This window comes from Malus domestica, chromosome 06, assembly GCF_042453785.1.
Source record: "Malus domestica chromosome 06, GDT2T_hap1".
NCBI lineage: Eukaryota > Viridiplantae > Streptophyta > Magnoliopsida > Rosales > Rosaceae > Malus > Malus domestica.
Genome location: NC_091666.1, coordinates 34,317,522 through 34,333,060, shown reverse-complemented (window position 1 = coordinate 34,333,060; position 15,539 = coordinate 34,317,522). Strand labels below are relative to the sequence as shown.

The following is a 15,539-nucleotide window of genomic DNA, read 5'->3' as shown; positions in this document are numbered from 1 at the left end:
CATCTCCTCTTTCTTTTCCAAATTCTAAAGTAGACCTACTCATAATACGAAATAGGTAAATTAAAGATTGAAAGTGCGGTTAAAGATTCAATAGTTAAATTACAACGGCTAAGGATTATTGTGTATGTTATGCTTTGATCTAGAAAAGAATAATGTTATGTGGATTACATTTACTAACCACTTCTCTAATAGAGGAGGCGGACTCCATTTACATAGGTGAGACTCATTGCATTACGAGAAATTTTGGGATCCAATAACCGAAGCACGTGTCAGTGCGGCCGCAGACACAAAAACATTCACTTCTTCCAAACACCGAATTCCGAGTGTCGTATAGAAGACCCTCTCGTGTATTAGATAGGTGGTTAACAAAATCTAGTACAAACCCAATGTCTAGAGGCTTCGGACTTTATTTTCCAAGAGAAACAATCCACAGTTCCTTTGGCCCAAATCACTTAAATACGATGAGATGAGCGGGTCACCCAGCAATTTGTATTCTTATTGTCCCCCTTCTTGCATGCTTTCCAACCGAGAAGATCTCAACAACATATGATTGCACAAGCATGCAAACGCACCATGTTCCTCACAAGCATTCCATCGTCTAAAACCCTCATCACCCCAAAAACCCTAACCCTACCTCTCGCATTCCTCTCCACAACCTCACCACCTTCCGATCAACAACCACCGCAACACCTCCACCAAGACCAAGCAATCAGCATAGAAGACAACAGATCATACTTCACCAAAAAAATCCACACCCTCTGCGCCACCCACCGCGATGTCGACGAAGCCCTCCGCCTCCTCGACCGCCTCCGCCTTCAAGGCTACCGTCCCGACTCCCTCAACCTCAGCAGCATCGTCCACGCTCTCTGCGACTCCAACCGCTTCGATGAAGCCCACCACCGCTTTGGCCACTATGTAGCTTCCGACTGCGCCCCCGACGAGCGCACTTGCAATGTTATTGTTGCCCGGTTGCTGGATTCAAAAACCCCACATGCCACATTGCGTGTTCTGCGCTGTTTGACAAATTTTAAGCCCGATTTCGTGGCGTCTTTGGTTAATTACAACCGTTTGATCGACCAATTTTGCTCGATCTTACGACCCAGTGACGGTCATAGAGTGTTGTTTGATATGATTAGTAGAGGGCATTGTCCGAATGCTGTTTCTTACACTACATTGATAAATGGGTATTGTTTGATTGGTGCGTTGGGTGATGCCCAGAAGGTGTTCGATGAAATGAGTGAAAGGGGAGTGGCGCCAAATTCCCTGACGCATAGCGTGATGATTCGTGGTGTTCTTCGGCAGAGGGATTTTGGGCGTGCAAAAGAATTGATGGGAAAGCTCTGGGAGATCATGAAAGGTGAAGACGATGAGACTGTAAAGAGTGCGGCTTTTGGGAATCTCGTTGATTCTATGTGTAGAGAAGGGTTTTTTAATGAAGTGTTTGACATTGCGGAAGATATGCCACAGGGGAAGACTGTGACAGAGGATTTTGCTTATGGACAAATGATAGATTCGCTTTGTAAAGCCAGAAGGCATCATGGGGCATCCAGGATTGTTTATATTATGAGGAGTCAAGGGTTTGTTCCAAAGCTAACGTCATATAATTCCATTTTACATGGACTGAGCAAGGAGGGAGAGGGAGGTTGCATGAGGGCTTATCAGTTGCTGGAGGAAGGAGTGAACTTTGGTTACTTTCCGTCGGAGTACACTTACAAGGTCCTATTGGAAGGTCTGTGCCTAGAATCGGACGTCAAGAAGGCAAGGGAGGTTCTTGAATATATGCTAAAGAAGGAAGGAGTGGACAGAACTAGGATTTATAACATATATTTGAGAGCGTTGTGTCTTGTGAATAACATGACTGAGCTTTTGAATGGACTTGTTTCGATGCTCCAGAGCCAGTGTCAGCCTGATGTGATCACCCTAAACACAGTTCTTAATGGGTTCTGCAAGATGGAAAGAATCGAGGAAGCGCTAAAGGTACTTGATGACATGATGAGTGGCAAGTTTTGTGCACCAGACGTGGTGACCTTCACAACGATCATCAGTGGTTTAATAAATGTGGGAAGAACTCAAGAAGCTCTTGTTATGTTGCACCATGTAATGCCCGAGAAAGGTTTCAGAGCTAATGTTGTGACGTACAATGCTGTACTTCGTGGTTTATTCAAGCATAGGCAAGCAAGAGAAGCAATGGATTTGTTCAATGGCATGGCAAACGATGGCGTGGCTGCTGACAGTACTACTTATACTATAATAATTGACGGGTTATGCGAATCAGATCAAATAGAAGAAGCTAAGAAGTTTTGGGATGAGGTTATTTGGCCATCAAAGATCCACGATAATTTTGTGTATGCTGCCCTTATCAAAGGGATTTGTCGTTCTGGGAGGTTTGAAGAAGCGTGCCATTTCCTTTATGAACTAGTAGATGCTGGGGTCTCTCCGAATATATACAGTTATAACATTGTGATTGACGCTGCTTGCAAATCAGGATTGAGGAAGGAAGCGTATGAAGTTGTAAGAGAGATGAAAAGAAACGGACTGGCTCCAGATTCTGTAACATGGAGGATTCTTGACAAGTTGCAGGGTGGCAGAAAACAATCTTGTGATGAGGTTTCGAATTTTCAATCAATAAATGGGCCACAGGGGTAGATGAGCAAGAAAATGTGTGTTTGAGTGGAGCGAATCGGAAACAAGAGAGCATGGACAAAGAAGAGACAATAACTGAACTCCAAACAGAGTTGAAAGAGAGAAAGGATGGTCGATTGCCCAATGGATAAGGTAAATTGGCGCATACTTGTTTATTGACAAAGTATCTTAGTCTGAAGGATTGACATAAAAATCATGTTGCAATAAACTCCGAAGTTTCCAATTCGATGAAGGAATTTAACGTGGAGGTTAGTCTTCGTAAAGCACATGTATCATGTATGTATACAAATTAGAGCGATGGATATGAGTTCTGATTGATTGAACGGTGTACAGAGATTCATACAAGAGTGTAATCGAATTACAAACTCCGAATTCACACAGGTATCTCGCAGTCAGCATGATCATGTTTTTGGATTCTGCTCTTGTAAATGAGGGTGCAATCGTGTATATTTACGAGTACAGGAGCTCAAAACCGGGGAACCTAAGGCCGCCATCGTTCGCTCCTCATGAAAGTGCTCCAGGTTAGGCTTGATTCTTCAACTTTATTAAGCACCACCACTGCAAAAATAGTCATATTGTAAGAAAAAATGGCCAGACCAGGAGGAGGTATGTTTCGCTTGAACCCGAAAAAGGAAAGAAAAAGAAAATCTTGAGTCCCACTCCTCCCGTCTATCTTCAATACGTGCAGTGCAGTGCACTCCAAAACAACTGCCACTCCACTCAAAGCACCAACACTTTTCCTTTAAGGACCAACATCTACTTTCGACAAAAAAAAAAAGGAAAAAAAAAAAGAAGAAATTGTAGCAATGTCCTCAACTAAAAATTTATAACTATTGATTCCTTAACTCCTTAAAACGTGCAGCTATGATCATTTTCTTCAATTCCATTTGTACTTCCACTAAAACGAGTCACGTGTCAGACACATGAGACCGAATCGAGGGGCAAATATGGAAAATCAAATGAGAAAAATTGTAGCAATGGTCTCTCAAAATTGTAGTAATAGTCAATCAGCTTTAACCCAACTGAAGAAATAGTCCACAACTTTAACCCAATTGTAGCAACAGTCCCTCAACTCTAGTCTAATTGCAGCAATGGTCATTCTAACATAACTTATTTTGACGGAGTTAATGAAAATGACAATTGATGGGTTAAGGGACTAATGATCATGAATTTTTTAGTTGATAAACCATTACTCCAATTGAATTAAAATTAAGCAATTATTGCTACAATTAAAAAAAATTAAAAAAAAAACTAACAAACAAACAAACAACAACATTTACCACTTTTCGTACCAAATGATTTCTCTATCAACATCAACAATGTACATTGGGGCCCATTTCGAAGGCCGAAAGCTATAAAAGAAGGACAAGGATTGTCTGTTCTCTCACTTCTGATGCTCTCCCATGCTTTCTTATTTTGTGTGATCACTGTTAAGTCACGTCAATATTTTATATTATTTTTTTATAAAGATAATAAGATAAAAATAAATAGTAATATAAAATGTTGATTTAATTTAACCGTGACCACACAAACAAAGGGCAAGAAAGGGCATCAAAAGTGGAAGGACAGACAATCATTGTCCATAAAAGAAAACACTACGTGTTGATTGCCCTGACGATTGGATCCTATTTTCTTTTTGCACTAACCGATGAGCACACATTATGTGTGTGTGAACAATTTCATTTTATTTTTTGTTTTTTTCTTAAGGAGTTTCATTAGTTTTTAAAGTTATAAAAAGAGTATGAAAAAATAATAGTGGGACAATTTCTCTTAATAAGTGCATATTTTATCTTAATATTACATAATTACTATTTTGCCCTCTTTATGTAAATATTGTGGATAAAAAATGAGAGTAAAATAAGAAAATATGGATAGGATTGTTACTTTTCAAAGATACAAAATTACTATTTTACCCTCTTGTATATCAAAAGTGAAAGTAAAATAGAAAAAAAGGAAGCAAAATTTTGACAAGAAAGGTTCTTTTAATATTAGTATAGATATTGTAGGACTGAAACCGTGTGCAAACCGAGTGTGGCTGCCGCTGCGACGTCCACGCGGTGGCGTAGACGCGGGAAAATAATATACCTACTGGAGTGAGTGAGCTAAACGATCTTCCCATGTGACATGTGACGTGACACTCAACACTTCAACTTTGAGATTCTTCTTTTATTTTTTATTTTTTATTTTTTTAAGATTACGTGTCACGTCTTTATTTATTCTTTTGTTTCTACACCAAAAGTTTTAGTCTCGATCGCAAATTTAAAAATATTTCTAGGGTTATTTTTTTAATTTGCCTCATAAAAGTTTTGTTTTCGTTTTGCACCCTCGATTGTCAGAATCGAGCCATTTAACCCCGTTTTCGTCCACGCTGGCTGAGATTTGGCAGTTTTAGAGGTTTAAGGCTTCACCAACCAAAATAATTAACAGCTCATCTCTATCGGCATGATATGAAATGTTCATATTGCTCTTTCGTTTAACGACCACGAGACATAATTTATGAAAATAGGATGAAAATGACTCAATTTTGGGAGTTTTAGAGTACAAAGTTGGACAAATTTTGTTTTAGGAGGTAAAAATGAGACTAAATGGCAATTTTAAGGGGACAATTATATGTAAAAAAACCTTGAAATAAAACTATAATTCGAGTATTGAGTTATCCATGCATTTGACTACGTCGTGTGTCGTTACTGGTATTACAATTTAAAAACAGTATAATATGTTTTGCTAACATGGAGAGGTCCTTAATTTAATTTTTTGAATAACGAGTTTGATACAAAATCTACTTTATTCAAAGCGATAATTTAAGGTGTGCAATGGATCGAAAATGAATTTGTATGTCTAGCCTACATAAGGTATTTGGGAAATGAAGGAAGGTGAGAGTATTGAATCGCCATCAATCCCATCCCATTCCAATCCCCGCTTTCTTCCGAGCTTCCATCTTCCCCAAACTCGAAAGTGGAATAGGAAAGCTCCCACACCGCGTTATCGCTTTGAAATTTGATCCCACGCACCAACAATTATCCAAAGGAATCAGATTCCATTGCTTAGTTTACCTTCGCATTTGGTTTTGAGCTCTCTAAATTTCAGATTCCATCACAATCTTTTTTCAATTTCATCACGTGCAATATACATGACCACCTTTAAGAATATCTAAGTCAGCAAAATATTGTATATGAAAGAAAAACTAACAAATGCTTGGAATTATGGTAGTTGAGTTACAAGAAAACATTTTGAAGTTCTTTTAATATAACTCAAAAAACGTTTTTGACTGTATGTGACAAAATAAGTACTTTATGTAATAAATACGTGTCAGATGCTTCATTCAGAAATAACTTGTATTTTTCTTAAAATTTTCAATATACTTTTACTAAAAGCGCTTAACTGAATGTTATTTCCAATGAGCTCAAAATCAAATTGAAAGTTCAAAGGACTAAAGTGGAACACGGCTATAATTCAAGGGTCAATAATAAAATTTCCAATTTTAATTTCTAATTTTTGTCCTGCTTTCTTTTTCTCTCTATAATTTTCCCCGCTTTTCTTGGTGGCCCCAAAAATCCTCCTTCCCTCCTGACTTCCCCATTTCTGTATAAATACCCAAAGACTTCCCCCTTTCCCTCTTCAAATCTGCAGACTCTGGGAATACCAATTTACCAAAAAACCACAACCACCATGGCAACCAACTGTGCTCCAGCCTCCACCGACCCCAAACCCGCCGTCACCGACGAGGTCCGGAAGGTCTTCAAAAGCTTCGACTCCAACGGCGATGGGAAGATCTCCGTCAACGAGCTCGGCAACGTCCTCACGGCCCTCGGCTCCACCGTCTCCGAAGACGAGCTCAAGCGCTTCATGGTCGATCTCGACACCGACAACGACGGCTTCATTTGCCTCGACGAGTTCAACGCCTTCTGGGTCGCCGGCCCCAAGGACGGCGGCGTCACCGAGCTCAAAGACGCCTTCGATCTCTACGACCAGGATCGGAACGGCCTCATCTCCGCCAACGAGCTCCACCTGGTGCTCAACCGCCTCAACATGGCCTGCACGATCGAGGACTGCCATCGGATGATCAAGACCGTCGATGCCGACGGCGACGGGAATGTGAATTTCGAGGAGTTCAAGAAGATGATGGGACACAAAGCCTCCTCCGACGGCACCAATGCCGCCAACCCTGCCGCCTAGTGCCGCACACGGTAGTCATCTATCTCAATCCAGGTGCTGAATTTAGATCCGAATCTCCATCTGTTAGGGTTTAACTTTTGAAATTTAGGGAAATTATATACTATTAGATCATCAAATGGATGTGTACGTGGAAAAAATAGGATCTGATCACGTCCTCCACTTCAATAAGTATAGTATTTGTGATTATATTTGGGTGAAGTTGCTCGAAATCGCATCGCATTTCCCTCTATTTTCTGTTTGTTTCTCGAGAAAATTCTCTATCCCCCTTGGTCACTTTGGCTTAATGAATGTTATTGCGATATTAATTTTCCTTTTAATTTGCTTTTTGAGAATATTTTCGTAAAAACTATGGTAAGAAATAAGTTAGTTATTGGCGGCGGAAGGAGGTGAAAAGCGGCGGCGGAGCATGTGTAATAGTGGTGGGCCTGGTGGTGGGGGAGGAGAAGGCGTTAATGGGCGCAATGAGAAGGCGCGTTGACGGGTCAACCATCAGAGATCTGATGGTGATTGGTGGTGGGTGCAACCGTGCGACACGCGGTCAATAAAGTCCAAACATGGTTGGGCTGCGAGGTTGCCGAAACTTTAGGAATTAGGAAACTGCTCTTTTAGGTTTGTATAGCACGGATTGAATTATAGGGTACATCAGGATTCTTGGCCGTTAGATTATTCTTGGCAGTTAGATTAGTGCTTATTGACGGTTGGTGATGAAGAAGAAGAAAAGGGAGGGTATCTCATGAGTAGACTTGTAAACGAGTCGGATTTATTGGGTTTGCATTGGGTTCAATCCGACCCGTTAAGTTAACGGGTCATCCGAACCTAACCCGTTAAGCTAACGGGTCATCTGAATCTGACCCGTTAAGCTAACGAGTTAACACACGTTAACAATTATTATTATTATTATTATTATTTTCATAGAGTTTATGTTTTGTTGTCAAGACTTTATTAAAATTACTAAAACATCATCAACTAACGGGTGTTAAAGGGTTGACCTAAAGTGACCCGTTATTTAACGGGTTGTTAACGGGTTCACCCGTTAACGATCCGACCTGTTAAGTATCCACCCAAATACTAATATTAAAGGGTCAGGGTTAGGTTGGGTCGGGTTAACGGGTCGGGTCCAAAATGCCAGGTTTACTCGTGAGTAGCAGGTGCAGAGGAGCCATGGCAGACGAAATAGGGGAGTTTGGAACTACCGGCGGTGCGATTGACTCGGGGTCGAGATGGGCGCGAGCCCAGTTGACTGCTGCTCGAACCCATTTTAGAAAGAGAGAGAATGGGGAAGGTCGAGTTGAAGAGGCGGAATTTTGAAAGGGAGACAACTGATGGCAAGTCACAGTTATCCATCTATTTTGAAGCTCGGGAAGACATAAGGCACTCCTTCTAGCCACAAGTCTGGCTTCCACGACAGCAGCGGGTTTCGAACCCGAGACCTCCACTTTTTAATTTTAAGGAAGTCTCATAATTCATCATTTATCACTGGATTACCAGCTTGTGATTCATTTAATTGTTAATTTGGGGTTATTATTTTTTCCTTTGAAATTGCTTATGTTATGATATGAAAATAAGCAGTTGTAAAAAAAGAGTAAGTATTTGGTCAAACTATAGTGTCAAAAAAAAAAAAAACAAATGATTGGGTTGACTGTCAATATGAAAGTTTCATTCATTGGTATTGTTCACCTACTTCCAATGATAAAAGTACTTTTTGAGAAGCATGTGTAGAGTTGTTTTGGACCAATAGTTTTAGTAGGGAACTTTAACGAAAAGCACCCGGTACTGTTCACTTTAACGAAAAACCACATTTTTACACTAAAATGTCAATCCTGGTACTATTCACTTTACCCTTTATTTTGTCCTTATCATTAAAACTCAAAGTTTCCAAGCCCTTTTCATTAGTTTTCCTTAGTTTAGTTTTAAAGGAAGCTAATGAAAAATGCTAGAAAACTTTGAGTTTTAATGATAAGAATAAAATAAAGGGTATAATGAATAGTACCAAAGTTGAATTTTTAGTGTAAAAATATGATTTTTTGTTAAAGTAAACAGTACCACGAGTTTTTGTTAAAGTTCCCTAGATTTAACTTATCAATTACAATAGAAGTCCCAACTTTTTTAAGAAATTATTTTTGAAAAGAAAAAATTGAGTAACCCTAAACCATCTTTGAACAAAATAACAGGAGGACCATTGTGAATGAATGTGGTCCTCTTTCTCTAGAAAAAAGTATTTTTAGCATCTACAATTTATTTCTTCCGAGAAGATAACAAGATAATACTACCAAATTGTCTCTCGGACTCATACCATCACTGGTTTAAATATGAATAGGATTGAGGCTAACGTGGTCATAAATTTGGATGTGCCTCCACAAAGTTTTGGACATCACGACACCTGCCAGGCTGCCATTGTTTGATTTAATTAAATAAGTAACCGCTGATGCTATTTCAGACGCAAACCTCACTCATCTGTTAACCGATTATTTAGTATCTGACGCACTCGTTGATACTCTCTAATATAATTAGCATATGAGCACACATATAAAGTGTGGGAAGTTTTTTTTAATTAGAGATGTGTTAGGATTACATGTAGGTGAGGTTTTGAAAAGAAAAAAATATGTTAGTTCGTACGTCCGAATAATTTGTTTTGGGTAGTTGCGGATGAGAAAAGTAAACAATTCAGATAAGTTTTGAAGCCCAAAAAACTGAATGGGCTTCATCATAAGGCCCAATCTGTTTCTGCGGTAAGGACAGGCCTGGTCAATGTGGCTGGACACTGTTGTTTCACGGGAAATATGAAGTCCAGTACCAATTATATCCAAATCTAATCACGTGTCATGTCACACAAAAAGACTGTCACATGATGCTCTCAGCATTCAAATTTGGAGTTATATTAGCTCACCACTTTAAACAGTGGTCATGCTCACCGTCCTTTGTTTATCGCTGGATGAGTTCGGTTTATTCTATCTACTGTCCAAATCTTGAATTTACAAGACACTTTCAATAAATCGGGAGTGACAACAAACGACTCTTCATTAAAAACATAAATTTTTTATACTAGTCAAACACTTATTTCAATGTAAATGAGATTTTTGTATCTCGCTAACATTATCAATTATAAGTTGTCGTGAGGACTAAATTCATTTGTGCAAAAGAAAAGAATTGAGGTGAATTCGAGATTACGTTTGATTAGTTTATAAGTGAGACGATTTAGGTTCGATTCTCACCTTGCCAAATGCGAATACGAAATAAATTTTTATGGCTAATTCATTGTGAGGTTGACCTCCACCCAGTGTACGTCTTAAATAAAGTTTGCTTAATTTGTGCTAAAGGGAGCAGTCATCATGTCTTTTTCAATGTTATCACATGTAAAGGACTCACTACCCTCCAAAAGCAAATGAACAATTTCAATTCATTTCCTCATGCTCTACTGATTTGGACTTGTTCACACACATTATATATATATATATATATATGTCCAACATATTGGTCTCTTCCTCCACCTTTCATTTGCTCTGCCTCTTCCCAAATTGCTTCAAGTTTTCTTAGCTTGTCTTTATGTTTATGATTAATTAGTGTTTTAAGAGTTGTAATTAATTGGATCATCAAGTAATTACCATACATGTTGATGGGTGATTCGATTGATGAAGAGTGTGATTACTTGTTTAAGGCAGTTTTGATCGGAGACTCCGGAGTTGGCAAATCGAATTTGCTATCCAGGTTTTCCAAAGACGAATTCCGGTTGGATTCCAAGCCCACCATCGGCGTCGAGTTCGCTTACCGGAATATCAAGGTTGCCGATAGGATCGTCAAGGCTCAAATTTGGGACACTGCCGGCCAAGAAAGGTACGCCTCCCTCCCTCACTTCATCTTCTTAATTTTGATTTTGTTTCACTTGATCAGTCTTTGGAATATATTTGAAGAACATGCATATGCTTATAACTGAATAACTAGAAAACCCACCTCCTCTTACTGGGCAATTCTACGGTTCGTTTGAAAGTACTTCTAAGATAATTGAAAGAACTTTTAGAAAATATATTTTGAGTTATAAAAACACTTCAGAGTGTTTTTTTTCCATAATTTACTTGTATTTTAATTAAGAATTTTTCTTCAGCCATTTTGAAAATACTGCAAAACAAGCCCGTGTTGTATTATTAGTTTAGAACGTATGCGTCATTCTGAATGCATACGTTAGTCATTCTCCCCTTTGTCTGTTACCATGTTTTATTTTTCTTGTGTTATAGATCAAACGACATCCTTTGCGCTGATTACGTAGAATATTTATGTAAGTTGAATGTTATTTTTCAATGCGATCAGTTTTCCCAAAATTGCCCTAGCTTTTCTCTTATTTTTTTTCCTTTTGGTTTAAGGATGCTTTTACGTTTGCCGATCTTTTGAAGCAACTGAATTATGGATATGAACACAACTGTTCAACCGTGCCTTCCCCTTCATGATTTGGTCCTATTAACGTCAAAAGTTGTAATTATACCCCTAGTTTAATAATCCGCGCTGGTGGGGCCCTTTAACCTAAAATTTATATTGATAAATGTTAAAAAGAAACTCTCCAAAGTAGACTTTTATACCGGCTCATGGTTTTGATAAAATGTTTTATAATGTTAGCGGAAATTGACGTTAAAGGAGAAAGTCTACGAAGAAATATTAAGGAGACTTTTTTAAAAATGAGATTCTTCATGAACTTGTCACCGCCTCATGTTTTTTGCACAATTCTCGTACCATTATAAAACATTGTGCAAAAAACATAAGGTGATGGACAGTCTCACTTTGAGAGAGCTTTTTTAGCATTTCTCTTATGAAGAATCTGACTTTGTGAGAGTCTTCATAGACTCTTTGTCACCTACTAGTTTAACATTAACTTTTGTATCAGCATTATAAAATATATACCAAAAACATAAATTAATCATAAAAATTATATGTTAAGAGAATCTCCTCGCTATTCCACTTTGCATTTTTTTTTAAAGTAGCACTAGGATAGAGCTCAAAGTTTGGAGTTCCTTTTATTTGCTTTTCTGAATTTCTTTTGTCTTTATCGTTGTTGCTACTGGTGAGCGTAAGTGACTAACCATTAGGTGGCCGCTAATTAAGGTGAAGTGATTTTTGCCCTAGTTTTCTGCTTTTCACCTTCTTCAGTGAACTTTCTTAATCTTGGATTCTTGAGGTGGTAGAGAAAAGTTCCTTTCATCGCACAACAACTATTTAATATGTAATGTGATTATTGTTCAGAAAAGAAAAAAAGTAAAGTTATTATACAAGACATCATGAGTGTGATCCACACTCCGTGATTTAGTGGAATTCAGGATTTGTTTTGAGACTGTTTTTTAAGGGTTAAAAACATTTTTTGTAGTAACGGATTTGTAGTTCAAGTGATTAAGAATATTTATCTTTTACACATGAAATCCTTGATTCGATTTGCCTTCCACTAATAATGCTCGTAAAAGAAATATGCCAATTTGACTACATTGAAAAACTTGTAAGTGTTTATGGACTACAAGAATATTTTTTGGACAAGCATCTATTAGGTGCTTCTTCATGATGCATTTTTAAGAAGCATTTGGAGTGTCTGTAATGAAATCACTTCTTATAAAAGCACTTATAAACAGAATTATTTCCTACACAGAGACATTTTTGCGATGGTTAACGTTTTTGTTGGAAGTACTAATTTAGAAAAATATATTTATGCTTATGCGTATTGAGTAGTGGTGGTTAATTATACTTTGGTTTATTAATGCAGATTTAGAGCAATCACGAGCTCATACTACCGTGGGGCGCTTGGCGCCATTCTGGTGTACGACATTTCCCGGAGACAATCCTTCGAAAACGTGAGAAACTGGTTGCGGGAGCTTCGCGAGTTTGGTAATTTGGACATGGTCATTGTCCTCGTCGGAAACAAGTCGGATTTGAGCCAGTCTCGAGAGGTCGACGAGGAAGAAGGCAAAAGTTTTGCAGAGGCAGAAGGGTTGTGCTTCATGGAAACTTCTGCGTTAGAGAATGTGAACGTGGAGCAAGTATTTTTGGTTATGATTTCTAAGATTCATGACATTACGAGGCAGAGAAGTTTGGAAGCAAAAGTGGAAGAAACGAGTGTTGCGAGTAAAAGTCTCGGTGGTGCGAAGGAAACCATCCATATTGGTGGTGATGATCATGAAGTTACGGCTACTAAGCAATCTAGTTATTGTTGCTCAAATTAGCTGGTGTAACTTTTTGTGTGCCAACGTCAAATATATGTTTGAATATGCATTTATAGAGACAACAAATATTTATTCAAAATGGGATTTCACTGTAGCCACCACGGGTTGGCTAATAATTAGGGACGAATTCCAAGTCAGTATTTCATAGAACACGTCATAGGTTTGACTCCTCGCATTGTGAATCACAAGATGTGGTGATCAAGAGAGATTGAAAATGCTTTTTGAGTCTTTCTGGTCCCAGAAAGAGTAACTGATTTTTTTTTTTAAATAATGGGATTTAATTGTTGAAACAAAATTTTAAAAAAAATTCCTATTCAAATAAACTTAAAAGCATTTAGAAGTCATGAGTTCGGTATTTTATAAACTGTGAATCTGCTTATCATGGCCTTAGATATGGTGCAATTCCTAACTAGGTTCTTCCGAATTTGAAAATAGTGGATAATCGTGATTCACCATCTCCTTTGAACCAAAAGAAAAAAGAGATCGCAGAAACAACTTGAGATCTTAAAGTCTAAAAGCAAGGGAAAATGATGAAACCAAATACACCTTTGCATCGAAGATTGGAGGAAGAAACTTAGGGTTCGCTGTCATCCAATTCACATAAATATGAAGAGACGATGATAAATAAAAATAAGGTGATGATGACGACAAGTACGATGGCAACGAACATGCTCATACGACAAGGCATAACCTAAAGATTTTAGAAGTCAAGATCAAGGAAAAATGATGAAACCAAATGCTGGAACTGATGAGACAATGATGAATAAAACGTGAAGAAAATTAAGCAAAAGTGAAATTAAACACTTTTAATTAATGAATGAATGATATGTAATGGATGATATGGCCCCAGACATACGTTTGTTTAGGTCATTCTAATTCTAATATCTTAAAGAGCACCACTTAATATTACGGTCTAGTAATATTTCTTTTCATTTGTAAGTGAGATGTCTTAAATTCAATTCTCACTAAAGGTGAATTTGAACCACATTATTGCTAGTCCAAAGTGAGACTAAATTCACCCCACTATTATTTAGTGTAGATAATATCGATTTAAAATTAAAAAAAAAAAAATATATATATATATATATATCTTAAAGAGCATTTTTGCAAATAGCGCGTTAAGTCTTCATCTCGCTTTTCTTCGGCCAAGGGATACAGGCCACACTTAGGGTGCGTTTGTTGCACCGAACTGTCTTGGACTGCACTAGCTGCAGGGACTAAGATAGACTGGCTTAGCCTAGACTAAGCTGGACTGATTTAGTGAAGTGTTTGGTGCAGCGTCGGACTAAGAAGCAGGACTGCAATATTATATTATTTTATATTAAATTAATATATATATATATATATATAATTAAAATTTTATTATATATTACTATTACTTTATCTTTTTCCAATTTTTTTTTAGAATTCTCTTCTTCTTACTTCTACAATGTCTGTAACCATTTTTCACCCCACTTCTCCATCCCGTCAAACCTCTCTTCCTTCTCCATCTACCTCTTTTCCCGTCAAACCCCACCTCTGCTTCTCATGAATCACAAAACATAAGGCCCAAATTTTACAAGTTTCTCACAGATCACAAAATTCAAATACCAAATTTCACAAATTTCTACTAAATTTCACAAGTTTCTCAGCTTCTTCCCCACCATAAACGAAAACCCCAACTGGTACTTGGGCATTTGGTACGCTTTCAGTCCCGACTTGCATCTGGGTCGCGCACGAACGCGGAGATCGACGGCGAGGTTCTGGTGATGGTCGTCTGGTGGTTGCAACCATGACGATTTTGCTGAGAAAGAGAGTGAATTGAACGAAGAAGAAATGAAGGGAATCAGTGGATTGTTTTTCTGGGTGTAGGCGTTTGGGTGGGATAGTAAAGGCCCAATGGAGTGGGCGAATGTGCGAATCAGAAGGGAGAGGGCGAAGGCGAAGGGAGACGATGAGGGATCAGCGGCGGGGGAGAGAACGGGACTACCAGTCCGCTTGAAATTGAGGGGTCTCCTTAAGAACGTTTAGCGAACCGTTCAGTCGGGGCGAGTCCCCTTTAGTCCCATTAAACTTAATCCTTGTCCAGACCAAACAAGGGACTATAGTCTAGTCTAGTCTTGTCCCCCTTAATCCGGTCAAACAAACGTCCCCTTAGACTCTAAAATTGACAAAATTAGTCTCCAACCAAAAGCTAAAAGGAAATCTGGCTAAAATGGTCAATTAAGTTTGGCCCACGTCATGCAACATGTAGCCTCAATAGATTATATTTAGCCCTAAAATATAAAAAGAAATAAAATATAGTCCCGCATAGTATATACTAGTTAAATTTTAAAATAATTTTTTTTAAATAATCGATATTATCTATATTAAGGGAGATGGAGTGAGTTTAGCTTTATAATCGGCTAGCAATAATGTGGTTCAAATTCGCATTTGGCAATAATCGAATATAATATCTATTTTTTTACAAATAAAAAAAAATATCACTAAACCGTAGTACTAAATGATAAAATAAATGGGAAATGTTATTGGCACTTCAAAAAATCTCAT

General features: G+C 38.1%; 3 protein-coding genes across 4 annotated transcripts; all 3 read left to right on the top strand.

Moving 5' to 3' along the window:
* Positions 1-412: 412 nt before the first annotated feature.
* Positions 413-3,302, top strand: LOC103428323 (pentatricopeptide repeat-containing protein At3g18020). Of its 2 annotated transcripts, none has more exons than XM_070824219.1 (2): positions 413-2,891; positions 3,025-3,302. In XM_070824219.1, the coding sequence occupies exon 1, from the start codon at positions 547-549 to the stop codon at positions 2,644-2,646; it is 2,100 nt and encodes a 699-aa protein (XP_070680320.1). In that variant the 5' UTR covers positions 413-546; the 3' UTR covers positions 2,647-2,891; positions 3,025-3,302. The 2 variants fall into 2 exon arrangements, 1 of the variants encoding a protein (XP_070680320.1); XR_011582452.1 differs by lacking the exon at positions 3,025-3,302 and adding an exon at positions 2,977-3,023 and having other exon boundaries at positions 2,683-2,891.
* Positions 3,303-6,187: 2,885 nt separating this feature from the next.
* LOC103438080 (probable calcium-binding protein CML27) lies at positions 6,188-7,136 on the top strand. Its single transcript, XM_008376621.4, has one exon. The coding sequence runs from the start codon at positions 6,313-6,315 to the stop codon at positions 6,817-6,819; it is 507 nt and encodes a 168-aa protein (XP_008374843.3). The 5' UTR covers positions 6,188-6,312; the 3' UTR covers positions 6,820-7,136.
* A 3,013-nt stretch (positions 7,137-10,149) lies between these two features.
* LOC103409790 (ras-related protein RABA6a-like) lies at positions 10,150-13,104 on the top strand. The gene is made up of 2 exons (XM_008348581.4): positions 10,150-10,650; positions 12,554-13,104. Exons 1-2 carry the CDS (start codon positions 10,427-10,429, stop codon positions 13,008-13,010), a joined length of 681 nt encoding a protein of 226 aa, XP_008346803.1. The 5' UTR covers positions 10,150-10,426; the 3' UTR covers positions 13,011-13,104.
* The last annotated feature ends 2,435 nt before the right edge of the window (positions 13,105-15,539 follow it).

Bases quoted from the DNA above. Each gene is read 5' to 3' on its own strand.
- LOC103428323 (XM_070824219.1), top strand. From the start codon at position 547: ATGATTGCACAAGCATGCAAACGCACCATGTTCCTCACAAGCATTCCA.
- LOC103438080 (XM_008376621.4), top strand. From the start codon at position 6,313: ATGGCAACCAACTGTGCTCCAGCCTCCACCGACCCCAAACCCGCCGTC.
- LOC103409790 (XM_008348581.4), top strand. From the start codon at position 10,427: ATGTTGATGGGTGATTCGATTGATGAAGAGTGTGATTACTTGTTTAAG. The intron at 10,651-12,553 runs GTACGCCTCCCT...TTATTAATGCAG, and splicing joins GACACTGCCGGCCAAGAAAG to ATTTAGAGCAATCACGAGCT.